Source organism: Micropterus salmoides, unplaced genomic scaffold (genome assembly GCF_014851395.1).
Source record: "Micropterus salmoides isolate LMB-PRFRI ecotype aquatic unplaced genomic scaffold, ASM1485139v1 Ms_hic_scaffold_21, whole genome shotgun sequence".
NCBI classification, from domain to species: Eukaryota; Metazoa; Chordata; class Actinopteri; order Centrarchiformes; family Centrarchidae; genus Micropterus; species Micropterus salmoides.
The window spans coordinates 8,948,883-8,975,251 of NW_024041262.1; the positions used below are offsets into that span (position 1 = coordinate 8,948,883).

At 39.2% G+C, this 26,369-nt stretch overlaps 2 protein-coding genes and 1 long non-coding RNA gene across 3 annotated transcripts; 1 reads left to right on the forward strand and 2 right to left on the reverse strand.

Annotated features, from left to right (window-relative positions):
* Positions 1 to 384: 384 nt before the first annotated feature.
* LOC119915843 (GTPase IMAP family member 6-like) lies at positions 385 to 23,981 on the reverse strand. The gene is made up of 5 exons (XM_038735610.1): positions 23,841 to 23,981; positions 23,403 to 23,525; positions 3,016 to 3,093; positions 1,832 to 1,882; positions 385 to 1,623 (listed from the first exon to the last, which is right to left on the reverse strand). The coding sequence occupies exons 2-5, from the start codon at positions 23,437 to 23,439 to the stop codon at positions 911 to 913; spliced, it is 879 nt and encodes a 292-aa protein (XP_038591538.1). The 5' UTR covers positions 23,440 to 23,525; positions 23,841 to 23,981; the 3' UTR covers positions 385 to 910.
* LOC119915844 lies at positions 13,440 to 21,512 on the forward strand. The gene is made up of 4 exons (XR_005447011.1): positions 13,440 to 13,589; positions 15,233 to 15,265; positions 19,985 to 20,036; positions 21,417 to 21,512. It is a non-coding gene; the product is annotated as an uncharacterized LOC119915844 (long non-coding RNA).
* A 645-nt stretch (positions 23,982 to 24,626) lies between the features above and the next one.
* On the reverse strand, positions 24,627 to 26,107 carry LOC119915845 (X-ray repair cross-complementing protein 5-like). Its single transcript, XM_038735611.1, has 5 exons — positions 26,043 to 26,107; positions 25,680 to 25,808; positions 25,317 to 25,416; positions 25,096 to 25,212; positions 24,627 to 24,845 (listed from the first exon to the last, which is right to left on the reverse strand). Exons 3-5 carry the CDS (start codon positions 25,348 to 25,350, stop codon positions 24,751 to 24,753), a joined length of 246 nt encoding a protein of 81 aa, XP_038591539.1. The 5' UTR covers positions 25,351 to 25,416; positions 25,680 to 25,808; positions 26,043 to 26,107; the 3' UTR covers positions 24,627 to 24,750.
* Between the last annotated feature and the right edge of the window lie 262 nt (positions 26,108 to 26,369).

Here is a 26,369-nt window from a genome sequence, read left to right on the forward strand (position 1 = left end):
ACTCTTGCAATTACCACCAATTACCAAATCATCTTGACTTCAAAGCTCCATTTAGCTATCTTTGACCACTAGGGGCAAGACCAACACAGCCCTGAGCCAAACAAGTTGTTATAGCCAAATGTTAGCAAAAAATACACATCCAGCAGACACAAAGACACTCTATCTCTTTCTTGTATCATTTTGGGCCATGTGACAAATATTATTCACTTTATTAAGCTACAAAAATATATAGCTGCAGAATTTGGTATTCATTCTTAGTGGGTTTAATACTATGAGTGACCATTCAGTTCAACCCAATATAAAGAACATGTGTAGTGAAGTTAATGTGTAGTGTAGTTAATTCAAGTGTAACAGAATTTGGCAATTCAATTAAAACTTAAAAGCTTTTTCATATTTATATATTTTATTTTGGTTTAAATGCTGTTTCAGAGGCTTCTGGAGGCAACAAAGAGTACATTGAGCAGCACTGCTGAACTCTGGTCCCTGTATGACTTCAGTTTATTTCCCCTGATAATCTTTAAAGTTTGATGTCTCTTATAAATTATGAAAGATAGGGGAGGGCTAAGCACTGGAGCAGAGTAAGAAAACATGAAGCAGAAGGCCATACAAAGGAATAAACAGCCATCGAAGAACTACAACAGAATGGGAAAGTTAAGAATGTGTGAGCACGATATCTAACCAAAAGTATCTGTGGCATGTTGAAAACCACAAGGCGGCCAGTGGTAGTAAATTCATTTGGACAGTGGTAAACCAGCAGAGTGACAAAAATACCTCAGAATCATGCTGGCACCCAAAACTCGAAATTGCATTTTCAACACTTAAATGAATGTTGTCTCCTTATTTTTTCACTACCCCAACAACTCTGTCCCACACCCACCAACAACACCATCTCGCCATCTCCCTCTTTTATTTACATGCGTCCCAGTTTTCTAGCCAGCGCAGAAGCCATGTCAGCTAGCAGCTCCTCCCTCATGCAGTCCTCCCTCCTCTGCAGCTCGTGGACAAAATGCCCCCTTAGTGTCTTCATCTCCACCACACGCCCTACCAGCTGCCTGAGCATCACACTCTGAGCCTCCAGGGGGCAGTCTGGCCTGTTGTCCACAAGCTCTGGCCTCTGCTCGCATAGAGACAGAGCTTTTCTCAGACCCCCATTGTCCACATCCAGCAGCTCATCTACAGTATGCATTCGCCCCAGACGGTCTGCATGAGTGAGCACTGGGATGATGTACCCCACCGCCTCGTCTCCAAACAGTCCAAGGGTGACTCTGATCGCCTGAGCCGCATCCTGGTTGATACCCATGCTGGAGCCCGGAGCTTGGATCACCAGCAGGAAGGCGTGTGGTCCAGGGCTGGCCAGCTGAAGGCTCCTCATAGCTTCCCTGGCTCTCTTGTTGTTCTCCAATGACGGCCCCAAAAGATCTGGGGTGTCGATCACTCTAACCTCTCTACCCTCTATTACAGCCCTTCTCCTGGTGCTCTCCATTAGGGGACCCATGGGCGCCTTTGTCTCACTATCGCCCAACAAAGTATCTGCCAGAGAGGTCCGTCCTCCACCAGTGGGGCCCAGGAGGATCAACCTCAGGCCTGGTTTGTTGTGGCTGTCGGTCGGATCGATCTCTGACCCTGCAGAGGTGACACGTTTTTATTAGACAAATAATAAAGTGCTTTACAAATAAGCTGTGGTTCTCAGCCCACACCTAACTGAGGTTGAGTGAGTGCATTTTCTGTTTTAAACATCTTCCATTTGACAGGAAAAACAAGAAAAAGCAGAAACCCCATAAAATGTAATATAAATAATTTAAAAATAAAATTGAAGGAAGTTTAACTTAACCTGTGATTGCTTTGATGACAGCAACTAGCCACTTGAACTTGGAGGAAAATCCTAATGGCAGAGCAGATTGTAAGTCAGTTGTTAATTAGACACCTATAATTATTATCCAACGAAGGTTAAAATCAAGGGCAACTGGACTTGGTTAAAGATACTGGAAGACGTTTCGTCCCTCATCCAAAGGACTTCTTCAGTTCTGAAGACAACAGGAGGAGTCAAAAAAGATAATAATAAAACTTTGTTATTTTGTAAAACATAAATGTAGTATGGTTATATCCTAAATTGAATCAGTTGAATGCTGTAAATGTGAATGTGAGTGGCTGATGGAAACAGCTCCTCTAATTAAATTAGTTTGAAGGTGAATCTGGTGATTAGAGACATTAACGTTCAGATCCTGTAAACTGCCCATATTGAAATAATTCATTCAAACACAATCAGACTATAAAACAACCACACAAAACTAGTTTACATTTTAATATGTATATAAAGAATTTAATCGTAACAGTGTGCACATACCGATGGTACAATGGGAATACACATTACAGGGAACCTTTCTCTGCTAAATTATCTAACTTGTTCCTCCAACAAAAAAAACCTGGAGGGCTGCATTTGGCATAACAAGACTGCTGATTAAAAAAGGCTTAGTTATTTGTTAAAACAGCTGAGAATTGCCATTTTTAACAAATGTTACTAAAAGGGGAGTTCATTGTGCATTTGTTGAGAACTATTTTCAGCAGCAGATAAATATACATTTGGTGCAGCAGAATGTGGTATGTGGGATTAACTCTGTATAAACTTCACATTCATTATCATGGTGTGGCTCTCTCATGTTTCACAGTTTGGCACTGTGCCACAAAAGAATCTGGCATGTGGCAGTACATGTTAGCAGGATTAATTCATTGTTGGTTTTGGACTTTATTTGTCACTACAAATGGAGGGAGGTTAGGGTTAAGGTTTGTAATACGACCTGTTATTCCTGGCTAAACCCCTGATAATATCATCAGGGATGTCTATTCTCATCAAAGCCTCTTATGATAAATCTGATAAATGATAATGATATGATAAATTTAATCTGCATTTTCTGTGCTTTCTAGTTTAAGTCAATCAATCAGAGAAACAATATGGCATATATGTCAGGCAAACTTTTTCCAAATGAATGTGAAATTGTGTGTTGGCGAGCGACTGACTCTGTGAGAATCTGTAGAGAAGATACCCCACTACAGTGAAAGCTCCCATCTGGATGCTGTTGCTGTTCTGCCACCAGTCTAAACAGAAAAGAAAGGGAGGAAAGCATGATATTACTATTGCAATGTTGTACACAACTTATCATGGGGTTTACCTTTGACCCAAATGTGAAATACTCTAAATCCCAGAACACCCCTGTTGTTTAATGCAGGGCTTTTGTGTGTGTGTGTGTGTGTGTGTTTGTACAGCTATCTTTGTGAGGACAAGCAAGGGTTTTTAACCTTTGGAGTGAGGACCATTTTGCAAAGTGAGGACATTTAGGCCGGTCCTCACTTTATTTTCACTGTAATGGCCTCTAGAGTCTGTTTATATGCTTCTCTCAAAGTTTCAGAGAGGTCCTCAAAAAGATGCCAAAATCGAAAATGTGTGTGGATTTTCGGTGTGTGTACGTACTCTGAATACACACACTTTTTGCTCTCTATCGCCCTCTATTGACATAACCGATTTATTGCACAGGAGCAACTTTAACTAGAGAAAGACATGTCTCATGGTTTTTTAGGTAAAATAAAATACATATTATGAAATTTCATTTTGTTTTATTTTACTATCCCTTAGTTTTTAAATATTTAACAAGGTTATAATGTGTTTAACTCACTTATAACATTAAACTACTGTTTAATAGTAACATTAAACTGTAGAAGGATTTTCAGACTGCATGAGATCTATACAACGAAGGTTAAAATGAAGGGCAACTGGACTTGGTTGAAGCTTCAACCAAGTCTAGTTGCCCTTCATTTTAACCTTCGTTGGATAACTATGACCTGGATGACTGAGAATCTTCATAGACATCTGCATGAGATCTACTTTAAATATAAAATGCTCAATTTTTAAATTCCAAATTGATTTCCTCTTTGTGTATTGCCCATTAGTGAGAAATGTCTGTTATAAAGACATCATCACTTTTTTGCTGTAAGATGTTTCTTCCAATGCAGCAGCTTGTTATATAAATTTCACTTTTTATTGTAAGCCAGTCAGATGTGTATTGAGTTGAAACACATTTGTGACATGTCCCTGCTGAGTTGTAAGTTGCAAAAAATCCTGGTGATTTTGATACCCTCAGAGGATAATATTTTTTTGCATATTTCTACTCCTAGTAAGTACTTATTTGTTATCAAAATGTAAGTAATTTGTGTTTTGAGTAAGATATATGTTATAGAATATCAATTGAATTAAAATATTGTTTCTTTTTAAATAAAAATATGAGTTTAAGCATGACACCTGCATCATCAATGCAGTAGCTGTATATTATGGTTCATTGCTGCAACACATCCTCATACCTAAATGACAAAATAGGTTTATTGTCAAGTGTCCCAAAATTACATACTGTATATGGCTGTTGGAAAGTCAAACGACACATTTGACTGTAACCCACAACAATACACATGCACATTTCCAGTATCAGCACAGAGAGGCTGCTGATCGGCCGGTGTCGTGCCAAGGTAGGTACCACAGATAGAAGGCGTTCCCCCGACAGTTGGAGCGCATGCATTCAGCTGTGAAGGAACTTCGAGTTCAACAAAGTAACTGATAAATATAACATGTAGATTGTTTATTTATCCTTTTAGTATTGTTGTTTTATCAAAAAGGTTTTGCAAAGCAAGCTAATGCATGGCTTCCAGATTTACATTTACATTATGTTGAACTTTATATTTATCTTATAGCAAAATTTTTTTGCAATAGTCTGACAATGATAAAACTGACCACGGATTTAATCACTTGCTCATCCATGTTACTGTTTGGAAGCTAGAACTAGACCCTAAAATGTGACACTGTAAAATCAAAATAAATGGAATCAGATTAACATCTGTGCATTATAGAGGGCGGATACGTTTTATGGCAGAATGCATGTCCAGCCTGGTAGGACCAGTACTGTAATCGCTTTGTGTGTATGAAAATTTATTTGCAATGCAATATTAAATGATTATGATACTAATCCCCTTCCCCTTTAAGGAGGGGGATTCTGAATAGTTTCCAATAATATCTAAAGGCTATCATTTGCAATGGAAACGTGGATTACAAGGACAAAATATTGTCTACAATGCTGCATTCATGTGTTTGCTGATCAACTAATTATTACTGTGATCTTGATTTTACAGTGTTGACTCCGTAGCTATTGGTAGGAGCATCTTCCTTAGAAAAGATTCATAAGGTCATAATGTGACTCATTGCCTTTACTGTACGCATACCGATCATGCTTACTGTCGCGCAAAGTATAGATAAACGTGGTCATTAGACATTTTTATTGTTTTTATTGTGGGCCTACAAAACCTCTGAGGCTCAGGCCTAACTGCAGGTTAATGCAGGCCTGCAAACAGTAACATGGATGACCAAGTGATCGACTCCATGGTCAGTTATAACATCGTCAGACTATACACTGAATTTATTTTTATACTTTTAAGTATTATTACTGTATTTTTAACTGTTTCCAACTGTATAAGCGGTGGACAGTATGTTACTGTAGATTTTCAATGCATTCTGGGAAAATATTACTCTAAATCTAAATACAGTAATATTAACAGACCGCGAAAACCACCACAAACCTCCATTTTGAAATGAAGGACTGTCATCGATTTGAGAATGTTTAGTTTGACACCAGATCTCAATTTTCCTTGCAGCTTTGACATTAGACTGTTCAGGACTGGACTGGATGCAATACGTTAGCGCTGATATTTTATGTGACATTTTACACAGACTCTTCAGTTGTAGCTCTGAATGTGGTGAGTGCAGTTCACTTGTATAAGACCAAATTTAACGTTACAAGAGGCTGTTGAGGGATTGCTGTGTCTGTCTGCTGACCCGGCAGCTGCTTCATAATTAATATCTGATAAGTGGTGAATCTTGAAACAAAAATTGCAGTAACATAACGTTAAGTTAATTGAACTTTCTATTTTATTTAATGGAGCTGTAAGTTTGGGTGTGGAATTAATGTTAACATTAAAGGGGCATTATGGAATTTCCAGCGGCCACTCATGTTGCGGTTTTAAGATTGCAACCAGGCGTGCGCTCGTACACGTGCTCGCTTGAACTCATGAGCGAATAGAATCCAAAACACAAATCACTTTCATAGAGAGATCTCGCAATAAACACAGAAACACCTCACCTAACCTTATCCCCAACCAGGTTTTTACTAGTCTATATGGCCAGTTATAGCTTCTCCAAAGAAGTAAGTATTTTCAGAGAAATCCATTTATACATTGATTGCTGACTGCCTACAACATTGTTAGACTCTCAACTTTAAAACAGATCTATTTATATGTATTAATATATACACACCTTGAGAAAAACACCACCTACTTCAGAATCCTGATTGTGGATTTCAGCTCAGCGTTCAACACAATGTCCCCTAAGAAAATGATCAGCAAACTCAGCACTCTGGGTTTAAATACAACACTCTGCAACTGGATAGTGGACTTCTCACGAACGGGCCCCAGTCAGTTCGGATTGGCGGACTCACCTCCACAACTCTAGTGCTCAACACGGGAGCCCCCCAGGGCTGTGTGCTCAACCCCCTCCTGTTCACGCTGTACACCCACGACTGCATCCCCCGACATGGATGAGACTTCATATGGGGAGGAAATTCATAATCTTGTAGAGTGGTGCTCAGAGAACAACCTACCGCTCAACGTCAGCAAAACCAAGGAGCTGCTCATTGATTTTAGGAAGAAGGAGATAAAGACACACACTCCTGTCGGCATCAGTAGAGCTGAGGTGGAGCAGGTGAATAGTTTCAAGATCCTGGGAATCGGCATCACAGAGAACCTGACATGGTCGTCTCACATCTCCACTCTGGTGAAGAAAGCTAAGATACGACTGGATTTCTTGAGGAAGCTTAAGAAGACCAAATTCCCACGCCAAGTCCTTGTCAGCTTTTACAGGGGAGCAACAGAATGCATCCAGACTGGAAACGTCACTAACATGGGATGTGCACAGCCCAGGACCGGAGAGTTCTGCAGCGGGTGATTAAAACACTCAGAAGATCAACAGAAGATCATTGGTACCCATCTCCCGAGCATCAGTGATATCAGTGAGGTGAGGTGCCTGCAGAGCCCAAAGGATACTAAAGGACAGTTCCCACCTAGCCACAGCCTGTTCACCCTGCTGCCTTCTGGGAAGAGATATAGAAGTTTCTGCTGCTGCACCACCAGATTGCAGAGCAGCTTTCCCCCCCAAACTATCAGACTCTTAAACTCTAGTTCATCCTCAGCACTGCTCCAGTGATGATAGTTTATTTCTGTTGCCATTTTTATAATTAATTGTTTCCTGTCTGCTATGTAGCAGAAGGGAGTTATAAAACTCAATTTCACTCTACAACTTGTTATATTGTGAAAATAAAACCTACCTACCTACCTAAATGTTTGCTTTACTGAGAGAAAAAATGTGGTTTCTTGTTTATACATTCTTGATTCAATAACACATAATGTTAGCCTACAGAAGGCAGAAGCCATATGTTAGCTTGCTTTGCAAAACCTTGTTGATAAAACAACAATACTGAAAGGATAGATTAAACAATCCACGTTATATTTTTCATCTACTTTGGTGAACTCGAAGCTCCGCTGTCACCACTGAATGCTTACACTCCCGCAGGCAGGAAATACTTCCTTTCAGTGGTAACTAACGTTAACTTTGCACAACATCTGTCAGCTACTGAACCCAGTAGGTTATAGACAGTACCTGGCACACAGGTAATACATGTGCTGAAACTAAACAACAGTGACACAATAAACAATATGTGCATATATTGGTGCATTGTTGGGCGGCACGGTGGGCCAGTGGATAGCACTGATCTCACCCCGGTTGCAGCACTGAAAAACAAATGTGAACTAATAAAGCTGACTCTGCGCGAATTAACCCAGCAGATGCGACACCGGCTTACACAGGGATAGTAATAAAGTCAGTCTTGCGCAGAGGTGGACGGCCCCGCCTCACTGTCGTGTCAAATGAGAGGATGAAGAGGGACTATCCTTCTAGGCACGAGAAGAGAAAGAAGCTCAGTGAGAGTGAAGTGCAGGAACAGCAGGCAGGTAAACTTGTGTTCGCTCCTCTCAGAGTCTGATGTCAGCAGGTAACAGTAACAGTAGCCTAATGTTCAGTTAATGTGTAGCTGCTGTGAATTTCTGTCTGTCTGTCCTGCTAACCAGCTGAGAAGCGCAGCTCTTGTCTGTCGTGTCTTGGTTTCTTGCCAGACTGTGACAGAACAATGTTGAGTAAAAATACAACTATTTATTATGTTTGATAACGCAGACGGGCCACAGTGTTTATAAACTGCAGCTCGGAAAAGATGACCGCATTGCACGTGGAAATGCGTTCATATTCACGGCCTAAAAAATTTTATTCACGCATTCCAGCAATAAACATCTGTGAACCAGTCCAGACAGGATGTGAGGGCACTCCTCATACATCATTTTAAAACAAGACAGTGAAGTTTATTTCCAACTCTGGACTAATGCAAGATGGGAAGCAGTGGATTTGCATTACATTGACAAGGGCTTTGCTTAAGTTTGTCAGTGGAGTAAATTTGGGATCATCAGCCAGTACAAGAACAGACTCCAGCCAGTCAGCCCAGCTGATCCACATCCGGCCTCAGTCAGTGCGAGCACAGACCCGGTCCGGACGTCTTTAGCGGGTCCCACAGACCCAGGTGAAACACAGGCAGCCTCAGACATTACCAGCGCAGCCAGAGATGAACAGCCAGCATCAGACCCTAACGGAACAGTTGCTGCTTCACCAAATGACCCGGCAGACTGGCCCCCGGTCTTAACAGACTTCATGAGGACTGAGTTAGTGCGCAGAGGTCTGTTCAAAGCAGCTCTGGACTTTTCTAGAAGAGGTTTCTATTCAGGCTAATTAAAGAGGGAGGACTGTAGTGAGAGCATTGTTGTGTCAGGTGTGACTGTGCAGCAGCTCTGTTTTTGTCTGTGGCCGAGTGCTAACGTAGCTGCTAGAGCTTTGCAATATAAACATGTGAAAACTGAAGCCAACCTCGCTCTGTGTGGGACTGTGAGTTGCACTTTATCAGAGGTGCAGACGTTAACATGTGGATTTTTGATGAGATTGTGAATTGAGAAGTGTTTCAGTTAGTTTTGACCTCCTTGTCCAACACAACCCGTGCACATGCCCAAAGTCCAAAATGAGGTCGGTCTGAAGGGGGAAACTACTACAAGAGCAGAACACAGGCTAATCCTCCCACAGTATAGGAAATATCCACTTGTACTCTTCCTTATTGTGATTCACTGTAACTTATAATGCTGTCTGGAGTGAATTTAAAAATAAATACTGTGTATAGATTTTGATGTGTAGTACTTTTGATTACTTAAGTATATTTTAAAACCAGGTACTTTTTTACTTTTACTTGAGTAACTTTTTTATGTGGTATCTGCATTTTTACTTAAGTAGGAAAATCGAGTACTTCTTCCACCACTGTATTTACAGCAATAAGCCAAAATATTACATTCAGGCATCATGCCCACAACATGGGACTTACATAAGTTTGCATTAAGTTAGTCAACTCTTATAATTTCACAGCACAAACGCCCACTTGCTCATCACTCTCTCAAGATAATTAATCAACATCCAACACTACGGAATAACGTTAATAAAAACACATGCTTACCTTTCTGTTAATTAAACATCTATATAGCCTCAGCATCCTCTCCCCTGCTTCTTGTTCTGGCAGCTCCGTGTCCATTTAAATAAAGCACTTTTAAATCATCTATTAACTTTCTCCTCCACCAGTATCTCTCCCTGATTTAAAGTTCTGTCCATCATCCTGTCCGGTCCTCACGCTGCTCACGTCTGCTTGCAGGTGCAGCTGCGCGTTAGCATCGCTGCTAACGTAACTTTAACCTTCACTAGCTTTGCTTTGCTCCGAATTTGATTGTTTTATGGCGATTTAATAAGTTAATAAGCTCATGTGCACAAAACGCCAAAGCTTCAATTGATTAACGTATCTCTCTCCCCCCCCCTCGCTCCCCCTCCCTCTCTCGGTCCACGTAAGTGGACTGGGCGCGTTCCATTTCTGTTTGGGCCGTCTGCCGTAAGATGGCTTGATTCCATTTCAAATTTCTGCCAGTCGGCCGTGAAATGAATCCAAAGGCCACTATTTCTGTTGAGAAAGGGTGTTTTACAGCCTGTGATTGTAAAATATGATGGTGCTCATTTAATTGTATATTTCTAACAATATCTGGCTGAGGATATTTACTTATAAAATCACTTTTGCTAAGAGAAGGGGTCATCAAACTGGACTTTTATTCCCTTATGTAATCCCTGCACTTGTCACATATACCATATATATATATATATATACATACATATATCACATATCATCAGAATGGGCTTTTTATTGTGCATTCAGCCCCCACGTCACATTTCATTTCTTATCTTTATATATTTTCTACACATAATTTATTTGTCCATAGCAAATCCTATAATTAATTTGTAATGTCAATATTTCATTTCTGTTTTATTTCCCATTTAAAAATAATTTATTCTGTATCTCATTGTTATTACCTTTTATTTTTATTATTCTGTGTTATGCTTACTCTAGCTAACAGAACAGATTATAATTGTCATGCTGATATAAAATCTTAAAACCAAGAATAAATACATTTACAAACCCATCTTCAGGGTTGTGTAATAGTAGTCTATGCAGTATTGGATGACCTGTAAATAAGAATGAGTTGGTCTTTTTAGCCATAACCCAAGCACTTCAGGCCTTCTTTCAAGCCTCAGATTCGTGCATCTATCAGACCTGTTTTTTTGCTGAGCTATTGAGCTAGGCTAATGAATTCTGATCTGTGAAACCTAAATGTCTCTTAAGGAAAAATGTAATGAAGCCAAGATCTATCTAAAGCAAGTAATCCCAGGGTAAGAGAAGAACAGCAGAAAATAAATCTAAAATTGAGAGTTGTCTGTAGAGACCAGCAAAAAAAAGAGTCAACTGTAAAGTAATAATTTGATCTGTGATCTTTTTTATGGTAACCAGACACAGCTTGGTGACAGCTTACATAGGGAGCTAGGAGAGGAGGGGAAAGTTTATTTTCAGGAACATGATTTGAAAAATTTGACCTAAATGATTTATGAATTTAGTTTTTCCAACACACAGACTACTTTGTGTTAATTCACCTCAGCTGTCTCCACACTGGCCCTGCTCACAATATTTACACATGTGGTTACAGCACTGTGACCTGAGAGGGAACATGAAAACTTAAATATACATGCTTTTGGAGGACAGTGCTTGGACAGATATTGCTACTGTGTTTAACAAATAAATGTTGTTTCTTGTAACCTCTTATTCATTAAAACACACACATACAATAGATGGTGAAAGCGTGCACAGCTTTAGTTGCCTCAGCAGCTACAGGGCAGGGATACAGTAGGCCCAGAGGGTGTGATGTTCAGGGAGCCACTGGAGTGAGCGGCAGCTCCACCTGTATTTGGACAGATCTAACTTTGGCAGCACTTTGGACAGCTGGTCACCAACCTGTTTGACTCCAAGGAGAATCCTCAGTGTCCTGTCTGGTGTTCCTGGCTATGCTACTGAATGGGACAAGATAGAAGACCTCAGCCTGTCAAATACTATGGTAGTCACTGAGCAGCCTCCACAGCCACATCACGCAGCTCGGTCACACGGACATGACCTCTCTCCTGGGCCCTCTTTGCTCTCCTAGTTCCTCAGTGGTACCTGTAGCTGGTCTTAGAGACTCTGTGCCTACACAATAACTCACCAAAGGAAAATTATGGCCTGCATACTAATGACTAATGACACTAAGGATTGCCTTCGTTCCTTAAAAATGGTTTTAGAGAGCAGGGAGAGTTTTACAACAATCATTTTTGGAGAAAATCTTTACTATGATCCAGGATCATGTCCTGTTTTACATAAGATATAAAAACATGTCAGTCACTGAAATGGCAGCTCAGGTACATTTATAATGGCACCCACCTCCACCCTCCCAACCAAAATGATTCACATTTGTTACTTTGTAGATTATTTGATTACATTGCAGGTGCTTGCACAGAGAAAAGCAAAATCCAAGAAGAGATATAGGTGTTTCTTTAATTTCTCCTCAATAGAAAATATTTACTTTTATACTAAGGTGAGACCAAAGGATTTTTTCTCCTACGTCTTAAATTCAACTCAGGAGAAACAACCACATATCATCTCATTTATATCTTCCTCAATCAAAACAAGAGATCTCTAACTGATCTTGAATAAGTCTAATTTAATTTAAGTACCCTGAACATTGCACCATATGAGACCAGAGAAAGAGCCAAAGAAACCTCACATATGATTCCTGTAAATGTTAAGTATTTTCATTTTAGGGGCTTTATACTTTTGCTCCCCTACATTTTTAAATCCTGTATTGTATTTATTGCTGTTTATCTGAACCCTATAAAGTTACTGAGATGAAGAAAAATAATTATTTGTCAATGAAAATATTGCACAACTTTGTTACAGCCAGCATAACTGGAACACCAACCACTGATGTTTGGAGATTAATTCATTAAGGACAGAATGCATGCATGAACTGAGGTACTACAATGTCATACAGAATGAGCACTTTTACTTTTGATACTTAAGTATATTCACTATGACTATGGAATACTTTTATACCTTTTTGAGGACTTGTGATAAATATCTATTTCTACTTTTCTTGAGTAAGGGACCATTGTACTATATTTAAAGTAACTATCAGCTGGATGGTGCACTGGAAAAGTTGTTGCACTTAAAACAGAAGGTACAGTATTCAAAATGTGCTCAGGGCATCCTTTTTTATCTCCTGAGGACAAAAAAGAGCCATTAATAAGACTGAGCAAAGCATCTCCCTCAAGTCTCTTCCTATGATGTCTTAGCCAGAACCTGGGCAAATGTGGAGGGAACACAGACAGTTCTCCTGACAGTGTTGAGGTCCCCCTTAAACCTCCGCTGCCCCATATACAAATACACACAAAGTGGCCTGTACAGTTCCACAGATTCAAGACTCTCTAAAACCACCATTTTTCTTTATACGTCTAAAATTGTATAGATTTTGTTACTAGCTGCATTTCAGATTTAGATGAATAAAATACAGTCAACAATTAAATTACGGTGTTTGCTTATGGTACTTTTATACTTTTAGTTAAGTAAAATTTTAAATATATGAAATTTTACTTCTAACAGTATGTAAAGCCTGGTGTTTCTACTGTCACTGATAAATGTGTTTCTTGCTTTATTTTAAACACTGTAGCCTGTAACACAGGCCTCTGTGTCAGAGCTGAGAAGTGGAGAATATTGTGGTGACTTTGCAGCCTCTCGGCTCAGGCTTAATTAATGGGCCATCAGCGGAGGGACACGCCCCCCTGCACCTGGAACTTTCCCCCCTCCCCCAACCTTTCAGCAGCGCAGCAGAGAGGAGCAGAAGAAAACAGAGCGTGGCCGGAGTTTGGAGAGATTTGTTAGCAGGAGTTTGGAGAGATTTGTTTGAAAAATTTAAAGACGAAGACTTCATCTTAACCGACGCAAGAGGCAATTTCAGAGCAGGTAAGATTTATAGATATTTCTGCTTCTTGTCAAATGATGTTAATGTGCAATATTATTTTGAATGGAAGAAAACAGCAAGCTCTAACTTTAATTGAGTGGCTCCAGAACCGCTCCAGTCAGATCTCCAGCACACAATTGATAGGTACATGGTTTAACATGATGGCAGAAGTGCATATTTAATGGATTTAGTGCAGATGCAACAGAATAGTGCTGTTAAATTGTAAATATTTTTTTCTGTGTAAATAACAATACACTTATAGGCTACTGTGCATGAGGCCGTATTTGCTTTGCGACAAATCCCAGTCTGTTTTTTCTGCTGCCACAGCTGCTTTTAACTCCCCTGTTACTGTCAGTAACAATTCCACCTCGTGTTAGATCCATGCAGAACTATCTCTGGTGTGGTTTTTAGTCTGTAGTAGTACCTTCTTCTTTTAACAAATCTTCTACTAATGCGAAGTAGACAATGTGCTTCCTGTTTATACCGGCACGCGCATGCTCAGTGTAGGCTATGTGGACGGCCACTTCACGTATTCAGAGACAGAGATCCATTCTGTTATGCAGATAAAATGCTGCTGGGGACGGAGATCGTTTTTGGTTTAAATCTCCTTTTAAACAGAAACGTAGTAGTGCGGATGTGGCCCAAGACAGGTGAGCCAACATTACACCTGAGAGAGGACACTGAAGTAGATGTAACACAGTCTCTTTTATTATTATTTTGATCCCAAAGCAGCTCTGTTCTCATGGCTTATTGTGTGAAAATTAAATATTTATCAGCTACTACTTGATTGATTTAGTACCCTTTCCTATTGCCTGTCTCACTCCCACCTCTGTGACTGTCTGTTTAGTTAGTGGAGGGAAAGCTTCTGACAGGGAGAGCTGAATAACAGTTGCCACCATAAAAAGAAGAAAACGTGATGTTTCCTGACAACAGTTTGTTTATAAAATTAGGTAAAATCTGCCCGCAGCCTGCAACGGATTTTCAAAAAGTAACACTTACTTTATAAAGTACACCTGTAAAGTCTTATACAATCCATTACAACAGTGCTGCCACAAAGTCTACTTTAATGATGCCTTTAATCAGTTTTCTTTTTTGACACAGTCATATAGGTGTTAAGTGAATTAAATTTTTTAGCACTGAGGTCATAGTTGGTGAAAATGTTGTACTGGACTACATCATATTCAGATGTGTTTAATATTCCGCCCTACTCATATATATAAACAGGGAGAGCAAAATCACCTTTCAGTGTAACAACACCTTGAACTATAGGCTTAGTAATAAACAGAACTGAATTTACACATTCCTGACAAAATGGTCAGAAACTGAACCTGTTGTACAGAATTGCAGTAGATTGTACAGGTGTCCTGAATAGTCGCTACTGAGTATAAAGCAGTATCTGGAAACAAAGCACAAATGGCACATTGTCTCACTGGAGACTTGAGACGTAACCTCGTATTTATGACAGGGTGTCCAATTCACTTAAAACATGTGTTTATTCTCTCTCTCTCACTGTGTAGAGAGATGTATTATATGATATGAAATGCAGCAGTACTGTATCACTTAATATTACTACTACACATTGTTATTTTTATATTTTGTTCAGAGTATAACATGACATCATTTTCATTATTCTCATTGGTGTTAGGTCCAGGAAGAGATCGCTATGAGTCAAACACAGGTATGTGCCTTTACAAACTCTTTACTCCATCCTGACACTGACTTCTTTCTTCACTGTAAAAGTAGTAGTAGTTGTGATTCAGCGTTAAAGCTGACATTTTTAAATGAAACAATATCAGCTGCAGACCGATAATATAAACAGGAATTTAGGGCTCGGGCAATTCGTCAACATAGTCGATCCAGTGTTGGCAGGATTCCCCCGGACAAGCTCCAGCTACAAGACCGTGCCTTCGACCATCTAAAGTTTGGAAGTATTTTAGACAGACAGTCTCTGTGATCTGAGAAAAGCTTCACTGCAGCACAACTGTCCACGAATACGTGAAGCAGCATGAACACGTGAGCGAAAGTATCCTGGAGCACTGACGGCAGCACCGCAAATCCTATTTACTTTCTGTCGCCACACGAGCATGGCACATCATCAGCACAAGGACACGTAGTATTTCTTAATCGCTTTCATGTTAAAAGTAATTTTTGCCCCGCTGCTGTCATTGTAGCATAACGTTACACCTCAAGACATCGAACGTTCGGCCGTTTCATATTTTCTGTTTTAATTAACGGCCACATATGAGCGAGAAAACAGCTGAAACTAACATTACAGACGATCTGTGACTGTCTGTACAGTCTGTGAATCCTTTCAATTGTTTTCTTTGCCCGACACTGATGCAGAAATACATTTGATTATCATACTGCAGTACTCAATATTGAAATTAATCCATGTCAAAAACATTAAAAGTTTTAAGTAAAGTAGCCTAATAATTAATGTCTGTTATTGTTGTTATCACAACACATCAATGGCGTGGAAATTTGATTCATTTTAAGATTTGCTGCTATTCTTATTTTATATATATATATATATATACACACACATTATTCTAATGTGCTTCATCAGGATGATTAAAATATAGATTTATTTATTAGGAATGTTTTTGATATTTATTTTGGATAAATTGGTATGTTAATCGAGTAATAGGCAACTTTTTTCCTTTTAGAATACAGAAAATTAGTCGTTAGATTAATTGGGTAATTGAAAAAATAATCGTTTGATTAATTGACTTGAAAAATAATCGTTACGTACAGCCCTAATCAGAAATTGAATATCTGCAGGCTTAGAAGTTGTGATTATTTTACAGTACTTAATCTTAACGCTGTTCCTGAACTTTAGCTGCCAGTAATCTTACTGCTAACATCAGGCGAGATGGATTTATATAGCCTGCAGTGGAAAAGCTACATTTTACAAGGGGTTGGGGTAAACAGCTGACTGAATGGGATATTGCTCAGCACTGGGGATGTAGCGATTGCTGGATTTCACTATTAACCGTGCTTTAAAACGTCACGGTTAATTAATCAGCGTTTCCCACACATAGGGTTTACTTGGGCGGGCCGTCCAGGTAGATTAACAGCTGCCCAAGTAAATTTGGCGACCCATTTTACAATTGTTTTAAAATAAGTAAGTAAAGGTAATACATAATAACTTATTTAAATAATGTGGCAGGTTGTTGGGGAATTAAATATAATTGTGACACTTACAATCAATGCTGTCGCACTGAGATCGAGCTTTCAGTACAACATAAACAAACAAAGCAGGTGTAACCGACAGCACCGCTGCGCTATGAGGCCTATTTTCAATGGCTTGTGCCACGCCAAAGCTTGACGAGCTCGCACGCAAGCAGCAGTCAAATTAGCTGAACTTTTGCGCTGAACCCAGCTTCCACACAGTGCAAATCACTTCTTTTGTGAAAGGTTCTTTATGGAAGAACGTTGTCCTCTGCCGACCTTCAGTCACTGAACATTTAACATCCTGTTGCTTCCTCCTGTCTGTGCTGAGAAAATGTTGCAGGTGTAAAACACTAACAGAACATCAGGAGCTTATAAACTTCCAGAACTGTGGGCTACCAATTACCTGCATTTCAGTTATTAATAACGCTGCATGAGACATGTTCTCAATTTTCATCATTGAACATTCATCATCATTTTCACTAAAACTTATACATGTGGATGAGAGTTGATGACAACAGTTCAGTTTATTCCCCTCCCCAATAACAATTTCCCCTGGGAGATAAAGTTAATATTCCTCTTATATTAATAATAATACTTAAATATTATAGTTTTATAATTGTTAATGTAATATTAAAAACCTACTTAAGTAATTACTAGTGTTGTTAAATTAATTAATGCATAATAATCATGATAATCTTGAAACCGTGATTATTCCTCTGACTATAATCGTACCAACAAAATCTGTAATCGTTGCATCCCTACTCAGCACAAGCCAGTCTCTCGTGTTTCAACAGTTTCATTTACCAGTCCTGACCAGCACGCACGCTGTCACCGTGTACACGGACTAAAACTTCTAGTGAAGTTATGGATGTTATATTATGACATGTTAGAACAGTTGCAACATTTTGGTACGTGTGCTTATTCACTTTCTCGCCAAGTGCTGGATGAGAAAAGTAAAGGACTGTCATGTCTATTCACTAAATATGGAGTTAGAGCCAGCAGCCAATTAGCTTTAGATAATATAGATTTATTTATATTTAGCATGCACACTAAAGTGATTTGATCTTCTCAATAAACCCTCAGAAAGAAAGACAATACATGTATTCCCCCAAAAAACTATTTCTTCAAGGTAAATTAACTTTTACGTTAATTGTCAGTTATTAACATAATTTATTTGTATTATTCAACACTATACTACTAAAATGACTATGTAAAAAAGCCTTTGTCCTGAGCATGAACTCAAATCAGTCCCTGCTCGTTCTGTTCTCTCAGACAAAAGTTGATGGCAGATTTCTTTTTTAAATGAAAGTAGAGTCCCAGGCAGAGACTGCAACTTTTTGGCCAATCCTGAGAGCAAGATGTCAGTGGGACTGCAGTCAGTTTGTTGCTGTGCCTTGTCAACTTGCAAAGTTGTAGATACCATGCAGTTCTTGCTGCGACAGTCGTAATGTGGGTAAAACGTTGAGAGTGGATGACAAGTAAACGACCTACTGAAAAATAAGTGGAGTCTGTTCAAAGATGTCAACAGTTTATTAGTCAAGATTCAATTCAGTTACATACTTGTCAGTTTGTGTACTTTGATTGTATTAATAAAGCAAATGGAAATAAGTGATTATTATATTGGTTTTAATGATTAGGTTGTTATGAATGTGGTCATTCATAAAGTAATTCTATGGAACAAAAATTTTATACCCACAAAGATACATTGGGAATTATTATTGTTATGTAATCATAGCACCCTAAATTGTGACAGATTTCCCAGCCCTATCATCAATAGGGATGCAACGATTACAGATTATTGTCAGAGAAATAATCACGGTTTCACGATTATGCATTAATTTTCACTAGTAATAACTTAAGTTGATTTTTAATATTAAATTACATTAACAATTGTGTTTCTATAATATGTAAGTATTATTACTATAAGAGGAATATTAACTTCATTTATTCCCCAGGGGAAACTGTTAATAAGAGGGAAATAAACTGAATTGTTGTCATCAACTCTCATCTAGACATCATTCATGCAGTGTTATTAATAACTGAAATGCAGGTAATTGGTAGCCTACAGTCCTGAAAGTCTAAAAGCTCCTGATGTTATGTAGTGTTTTACACCTGGCAACATTTTTTCAACACAGATGTAACGTTAAATGTTCAGTGACGGAAGGTATTGAAAGGACTATGTTCTTCCATAAAGAACCTTTCAGAAAAGAAGCGATTTGCGCTGGGTTCAGCACAAAAGTACTTCGACTGCGGCATGGCGTGCGGTGCGCGATCCTCTACACAGCAACAAAGTGCCCTAGCGCGGCGCAAGTCGCTGAAATAATGGGCCTCTTTCTGTGCGGTGGGTCTGAAAGGTTACATGCTGCTTTCTTTGTTTACGTTGTACTGAAAGCTCGACTCTCACCGCTACGGCATCGATTGTAAGTGACACGTTCAGGTTTAATTCCCTATACCAACTAAGGTGGGTCTCTGACATTGACAGCTTTGTGTTGGAGAGATTTGTGCAGCGCTGTTCATGAGAGACGGAGAGAGTGAGCGAGAGATGTTGCGCGAATATATACACTGTAGAAACAGTTACACCTTTAGAAGAGCAGTTGATATTCAGTCCTCGTATAATTATTAGTGTGCAATTATCTGATTAATCCTCTGTCAGTACCACAATTTCCACGGACGGTGTTTATACTGTATGTGCAGTCATTATTTAAAAAAGGCCTAACAAAATTAGCCGAGTGTTATATAAAAAAATCTAAACAACACTAACAAGTATGTGAAATATGTTTAACAAAAAGAAAATGAAGAAAGGAAAGAAAATGCTCGCAAAGGAGGTATTGGGTGTGTAATTGCTCTAGTTTTAGTATAGTGAAAATGGTGTAACTGATCCATACAGGCCAGTAACATTGGAAGGTCAAGACAAGTCATTTTAAAACTCCTTTTATTCACCGGCAGTCTTTGTACTCTGCAACTTGGGTTTTTATTAGAGCACAGAGTAATAATAAATGACTGTTGCTGTTTTTCACAGGTGAAAGTCTCACTTTCACCTCCACCCCACACACAGTGAAGAGAGGAAGACCAGTGGATAATATGTTTTTGGCAGTAAGGATGCTGTCCATTTAAAACCTGAAACACTTTTCAACTCTCTAACAGTTAACAAATACAGAAGGATGCAGCCTTACCCACACTATATAGTATGAGGTGTTACTTTTTGTATGCTCTTGTTTTTCAGATGGAGGTTCTGACCCCTGCGCTGAGTTAGAGATAAGGAGAACTCACTGATGGTGAGTTAAATTGCTTTAATTATGAAATATACAAAAACTCCTGCCTTTGTTTCATACTTTAACTCAGTCAAAAGACAAGTAGAGTACTACTTTACTCTTACTGTAAGTGTATGTGTACTTTTGTTTGAGTGTTTGTTTGTAACTCTTTTCTAATTTATGATGGTCAGTGTTGGGCAAGTTACTCAGAAATTATTATATATTACTAGTTATTACTCCTTTAAAGTATTACTTTACTTATTACTGGGTGGGCAATATTAGATTGTGGACGATTAAAATGTCTCCACGATCTATCTTTTCAGAGAGATCATTACTGTCGTGCTACAGATCACAATCTATTTAGTTCTGTCTGCGTCCTCTGCTGTCTACTAAGGCAACACAGTAACTGTTGGGCCTCATAAAATAACATTAAAGTTCCCCGTGTCCCCCAGCTACTCTGTCTCAACTCTCTGTGATTTACGGAGGTTGCTGATGAACAGATGTGTTACTTGTTGCTAAAGTAACTGCTAAGTGCCATTAAGTAGCTGCTGTGATCTTATAAGCTCAGTTAGCCTAGTGGTCGTAGCTGACTCAGCCCGGACTGGGAGCTCGCAGCACCTGGGAGTGTTTTGTGTTTAACGTTACACCTCTACTCAGGCACTGGAGGTTTTAGGCCTCAGCAAGCGGCGCTGGTTTGGGCACCAGAACAGGAGCCAAGCGTGCAACGACACCGCGCTCAGCAGCCTCCCAGTAAACACTGTATGAACGGGACCGAACACAGACTTTGGACAAGTTTGTGCAGCGGTGTTCACGAGAGAGAAAGAGAGCGCGAGCCAGGAGGTGCTGCACGAATATTTGCTCCTCAATACAGCTCCTCGGTCAAACATGATTTTAAATATGCCTAGTAAAAAATTTTTAAATTAATGTGGTGGTCAGCGTTGACAATTAACCAAATTATAGGCTAATTATGGGAAACACTGCTTTCACTACCACCCTGCCTTTGCCCCCAAACAAAGCATCTCTCCCGAGTTATTAACTAATATCGTATTCACAACAGCGAGTATGCTATGGTCTTTACATACGGTACCGCTGAGCTGCCGCACAGTCGTGGATTCATGTCAAGGATGGTGCGTTTAGTAACGAGTTTTTTAGAAAAGTAACTACACTTCACTTTACAATTACACTACTAGTTACAGGGAAAAGTAATATTATTACAGTAAAGCGTTACTGCCCAACACTGATGATGGTAAATATTAAATGTGTTTTTGTGACCTTTAACAATTAACCTTTTTTGTCCCATGGTAAGAGAGTTGCAATCATCTGTCAGTTCTTGGTTGTCACATTTAATTAAAGCACTTGTTTCATCGACTAATAGGAAATGATGTTTGTCTGTTCCTGTTGTAGATGAGACCCCCAGGCTTCCACAGAAGAACAAAGTCAAACATGAGAGAGCAAGAGAGCATGGAGTGAGGTAGAGAGAACTGCGATGTAGAGTGCCTGGAAAAAAGGACTGTGAGCAATGTATACATGGAGAAAAGGCCTTGGCTCAAGGGTCATGGAAAGATGTCAAACTTTGTGTACAACACAATTGTGACCCTTAGACAAAGCGGCGCTTCACGTATTCTTAAGAATTCAAAAGCCAAATGTTTTTGCCATTTACAGTCTCCTACTGAACTACTGATTGATAATAATCTGAAATTAATCTATCCTGGACCATATAGTGTCAGATGATGTACTGTAAAAAGGCAAGACTAGCCACAATAAGCTAGTGTTCAGCGTTCCTAAAACTCAAAACCAGTTGTAAAAAATTCAAAGGATTATTTTGTTTTCATTGTACTTTGCAAGACAGTGTTCCTTGTTTTCAATTGATTGTCTGATAATATCAATTTTCTTCATATTGGCCCTCACTTTAATTGGTGAATTAATAGTAGTTATGATACAGTACACTTTACTGTATTTTTTGAGTTGTACAAGAGGCAATAGTTTGTTTCTGGAATAATTTATTTCTGTTTATGCTTAATAAACAATGGATTTGGGGGTGGTGATAGCGCACTTCAATCCCCCACTGTGACCATCCACTGTGTCCCTGAGTAAGACACTTAACCCTAGTTGCTCCAGAGGCGTGCGACCTCCGACCTCCGACATGTATAGCAATTGTAAGTCACTTTGGATAAAAGCTTCAGCTAAATGAATAAATAAAATGGATTTCTTTTATATCCCTGCAGCTTTGTTGAAAGTTGTATATGTGGATTGCTCAAGTTATATTTACTTTAGTAAAGCAGTAATTGACCAGTAAGTATGTATGTTTGTACAGCAGTCAAATCGATGGTCACCTCCATAAATTTAGGTATTCTGCTTATCTATGAATCTCAGACTGGGCAATTCTTTTTAAAAATGTCCATACTGACTTATTTTTACATAATGTGTTATACTAGAACATTAAAATTATTAAATTTAATGCTAAAAATAGAAGGTAGTTAAACTAGTCCATTCTGAAACGAACTCAATAGCGCCCCCTTGAAAAGGTCCCCACTCCAGTGGTAAACTGGGTTAAAAAAATTAAAAATTTCCTTCATGTTTTTTAAGGAACTGAGGTGGAAACTGGCATCAAGGTGCCACCCAGTGTTGGAATCTATCATGCATTTGTCTCTAAGTATAGTAGAAAGGGTGGTCCTCACTCCAGCAGTTAATTAACCTGGACCTCACTATGAGGCACGTACAGGAATGTGTGTGTGTGTGTGTGTGTGTGTGTGTGTGTGTATGTTATGTGTATGTGTGTGTGTGTGTAATGTGTATGTGTGTAGACATTTCAACATTTACATTCAAAGTAAAACTCTCTTATTAATCATCACAGTCTCTTTCATTCCATTGTTTTTACATTGCAGAAAACTCTAGCACAGTTTTAAATGTGGCAGTTAACAAAGCTACTGCTTAGAAATGTGTTTCAAATCATTTATTACATAAAAATGCATAAAATACTTTGGTTAATAGTATAATATATAATTATATAATATATAACATAAAGTGTTTTCATCCTTTGTTAATTTTCTCAAATTGTCAGAATGGGAAAGTTGAGTTCTGATTTTTATTTGAAAGACTAACCGGGAAGTTGAAAAGATGTTGCCGCTAATTCACGTTGTAGACTATGGACGCCTCAGTCCAGACTGAACATTTTACATATCTAATGACATGTTTTTTGTTACCATGAAGACACAATATTATAATATAAAACCCACTAAGCCAGTAATTAACATCTCATTAAGTCAAAATTGTAATTGTATTGTCATACTATGGAAGTTAAAATGACAAAAATACAATACCGATAAAGTAGTGAATACATTTTTATGTCTTTAAATGTATATTTGATGAGTTTTTATAATTCCATCTTACCTGTAATGGCATCCTCCTTCTCACATTGACACTCCATTTCGCTGCAGTTGACGGAACTTCACCTACTGTCAAGGTTGCGAAAATTCGAGACCACTTCCGCTCAGAAATGTCAATATAAAAGCCCTAAACGTTACAACAGACAGGTTTGACAAATGTTTTGCAAAGTAGATGTCATTATACAAACAACTCCCTAAAACCACGAATAATTTCACGATTAAATCTCTTATTACAACAAAAGTACACGCCTAGGTATCATTTTCACAGCATGTCAGTTAGTTCAGACCTAGGAAAGCTCCATAATCGCTCCATAATCAAGCAGTTGTTAACATGTAGCAAGGTTTCAAGACAGGATAACAAAACAGAAAACTTTAAATAACATTAACTGGTTTGTCTGTTTAAACCCATAACAATCGCAAAGTGTTGCTAAAGCTCCAATACCTCGTGTGTTGTCAAATAATCCTCCCACAGGAATGCCATCTACTTCCAGTCAAAACCTGATGCAACTCACATGAGGTCAAAGTTGTATGTGTTCCTGTCTTCCTGCTGCTGAAACCTTTGCCTGTGCCGGCCTGCCCTCAGCAACAGTGTGCCTACTTTATTGTACTGTGTGAAAAACAATGCAGTGAGAAGGTCCAAGTATGCAGATAATGCTGCAGTCTTGCTTAGGAAGGGCACACCTTTTCTCTTGCTACAAGAAGAACTGGATATGCTGCTTAAAATGTACAGTATGCTGACTAATGCAGTAATTAAAATAAAACTACCAACCATATGCAGGGTTGTAAAATTCTTTATTAATGGAAATCAAGATTATTAACAAGTCTTACAATATAGTTTTGAGTATGTGACTGTATTCCAATGTATACAGGACATTTTCATAACCCACATCAACCAGTTTGAGTTTTCTTGATCACAAGAAAAGACTTGTTTTTTTTTTAAACATACAAACATTATTCATGTAATGTTGGAGTGACACACTACTTGCAGACATTTGCACTGAGCTGCACTGAACCATTGCTGGTAAAGCAACAGGTTTAACCTTTTCACTGAACATTGAACACAGTGTCCCGGTCTGCCCAAAGATTCACAGGCCCACAGTAAATGTAAAACCATTACCTGCTTTTAAATGGATTGCAAACTTTTTAGAACTTGATTTGTGCCAAGCGCCTGAGACATTTTTAGACAGAGACACTGATCTGGACAAGTTTGCCAGCTCATGAAGGCACAGGGATTGCACATTTAACTCCTCATGGGCCCAGCCGGGCTGTCAGAGCATCTATCAGCTCCTGCTTCTTGGTCCCAGTGGTCCTAACTCCAAATTGCTTACAGGCCTCCTTCAATACGGGCACGGTCAGCTTTCCCAGGTGCCGTTCTGCACGTGGGCCCTCAGCTCGTCTTCTGGCACCTCAACTTTAGGCTTCTTCTCAGCTCCGCCCCCGGTATCAGCTGCAAGTTCATGCATGGAGAAAACATCCAGTCAAAAGAATATTGGATCGTTACTGTAGTACCACCACAAAATGAATACAGCAGCCAGTGATGTATTTAGAAGTCTCAGTACTGATCAGTTCACGATCAAATCCCTGCAGATACTGTGTGGGGGGAAGAACAATTCAAACTTATGTTACAACAAGCCAAAACAACAAAGATACAGTAAAAAGCCACTTTGCTTATTTGTTGTTTTAAACTCAGCTTTAACCTGTTTTGCGTTTGGCAGCTGGTTTGCTCTCAGGGTTGTAATTGGCAGGGTAGACCAGATCTTTAAACTCCTCAACTAAAGGACCCAGACGGCGATCAATCTGGTCTATCTTTGGCACTGAGACACACAAAAGAGAGACAGACAGGTACAAAAAGGGTGAAGAACAGCAAGTAGTAGCAGCCATGAGAGGAACCAGGATCTGTTTTCTGTCTGCATCTTACTGATGAGGTCCTCTACGTCCTCTGGAGCCACCATATCCAGAGCCAGTGCCTCTAGGTTCCTGTAATGCTGCTGGATGACTGGATTCTCAAAGCGTCACTCCTGCATTACATTACAAAGAATGTAAAACACGTTACAGAAAGAAACCAATTGAATAACTTTCTTATGAGCAGAGATCCCACTTGCTATCTGTCACCACAAGTGTCGTGCTATAAATTACTCTAGTTTTTGTTAAATTTTGTTAAATGTTATGTCCCCCAGTGTTTTGCAAGGATTACAGAATTTATTAAAGCGCTCTAGTTCAACTGTTTTTAAGAAACCCTCTAAACTAAGATCTCTTTTACGTGCCGAACACGTGAAACTACCTGTACTTGAAGCGCAGCTTGGAGACAATCTCTTTCATCTTGTCCACCTGAATTTGTGAAGCCGCGGAGCACCGGGGGGATCCAGAGTGCGTATGTCGTCAGCATACGGCAGGTAGATGACATTGAAACCTGACACAGGCAACAGAAATGACACGATGTCATAAAGCTTCATACCTACACTGACCTAGATGATAAACAGTTGCCTATCTCATTGTTAACTAAACAGCTTTTTGTAAATGCTAGAAAAGCAAAACACAGTGGTAGAAATTAAAAAACAAACTAGTGGTTGTTGGCCTGTTAGTTTGGGACTCTTTGAAATAATTAAACCCATAAAACTCCTGCTGAACCGCAGCAGTGTATTACCTGGTGGAGTAATCTGTACTTTCCCCTCGTCGACCTCCTCTTTCTGAGGCACCAGGCAGCAAATCGAGGCGGGTAGTTTCGGCGAGATGCAACGGCAAAGAGCGAATACGTTCCTCTCGCTACACTGGTCAACAGGGCAGAAACAGACATGCGCTGCCTGAGGAGGAAAACACAGAACTATACAGCTCTGCCAACGAGATGACCCACTGGGATGTTTCATATGAACTGTGATTGATCTGGGAAGCCAGTAATGTTTTTGAGTAATTATCAAAGGCTACAACTAAAATGTGTGTTCACTGTCGTCAATCTTTTGGTCTATTAGCACAC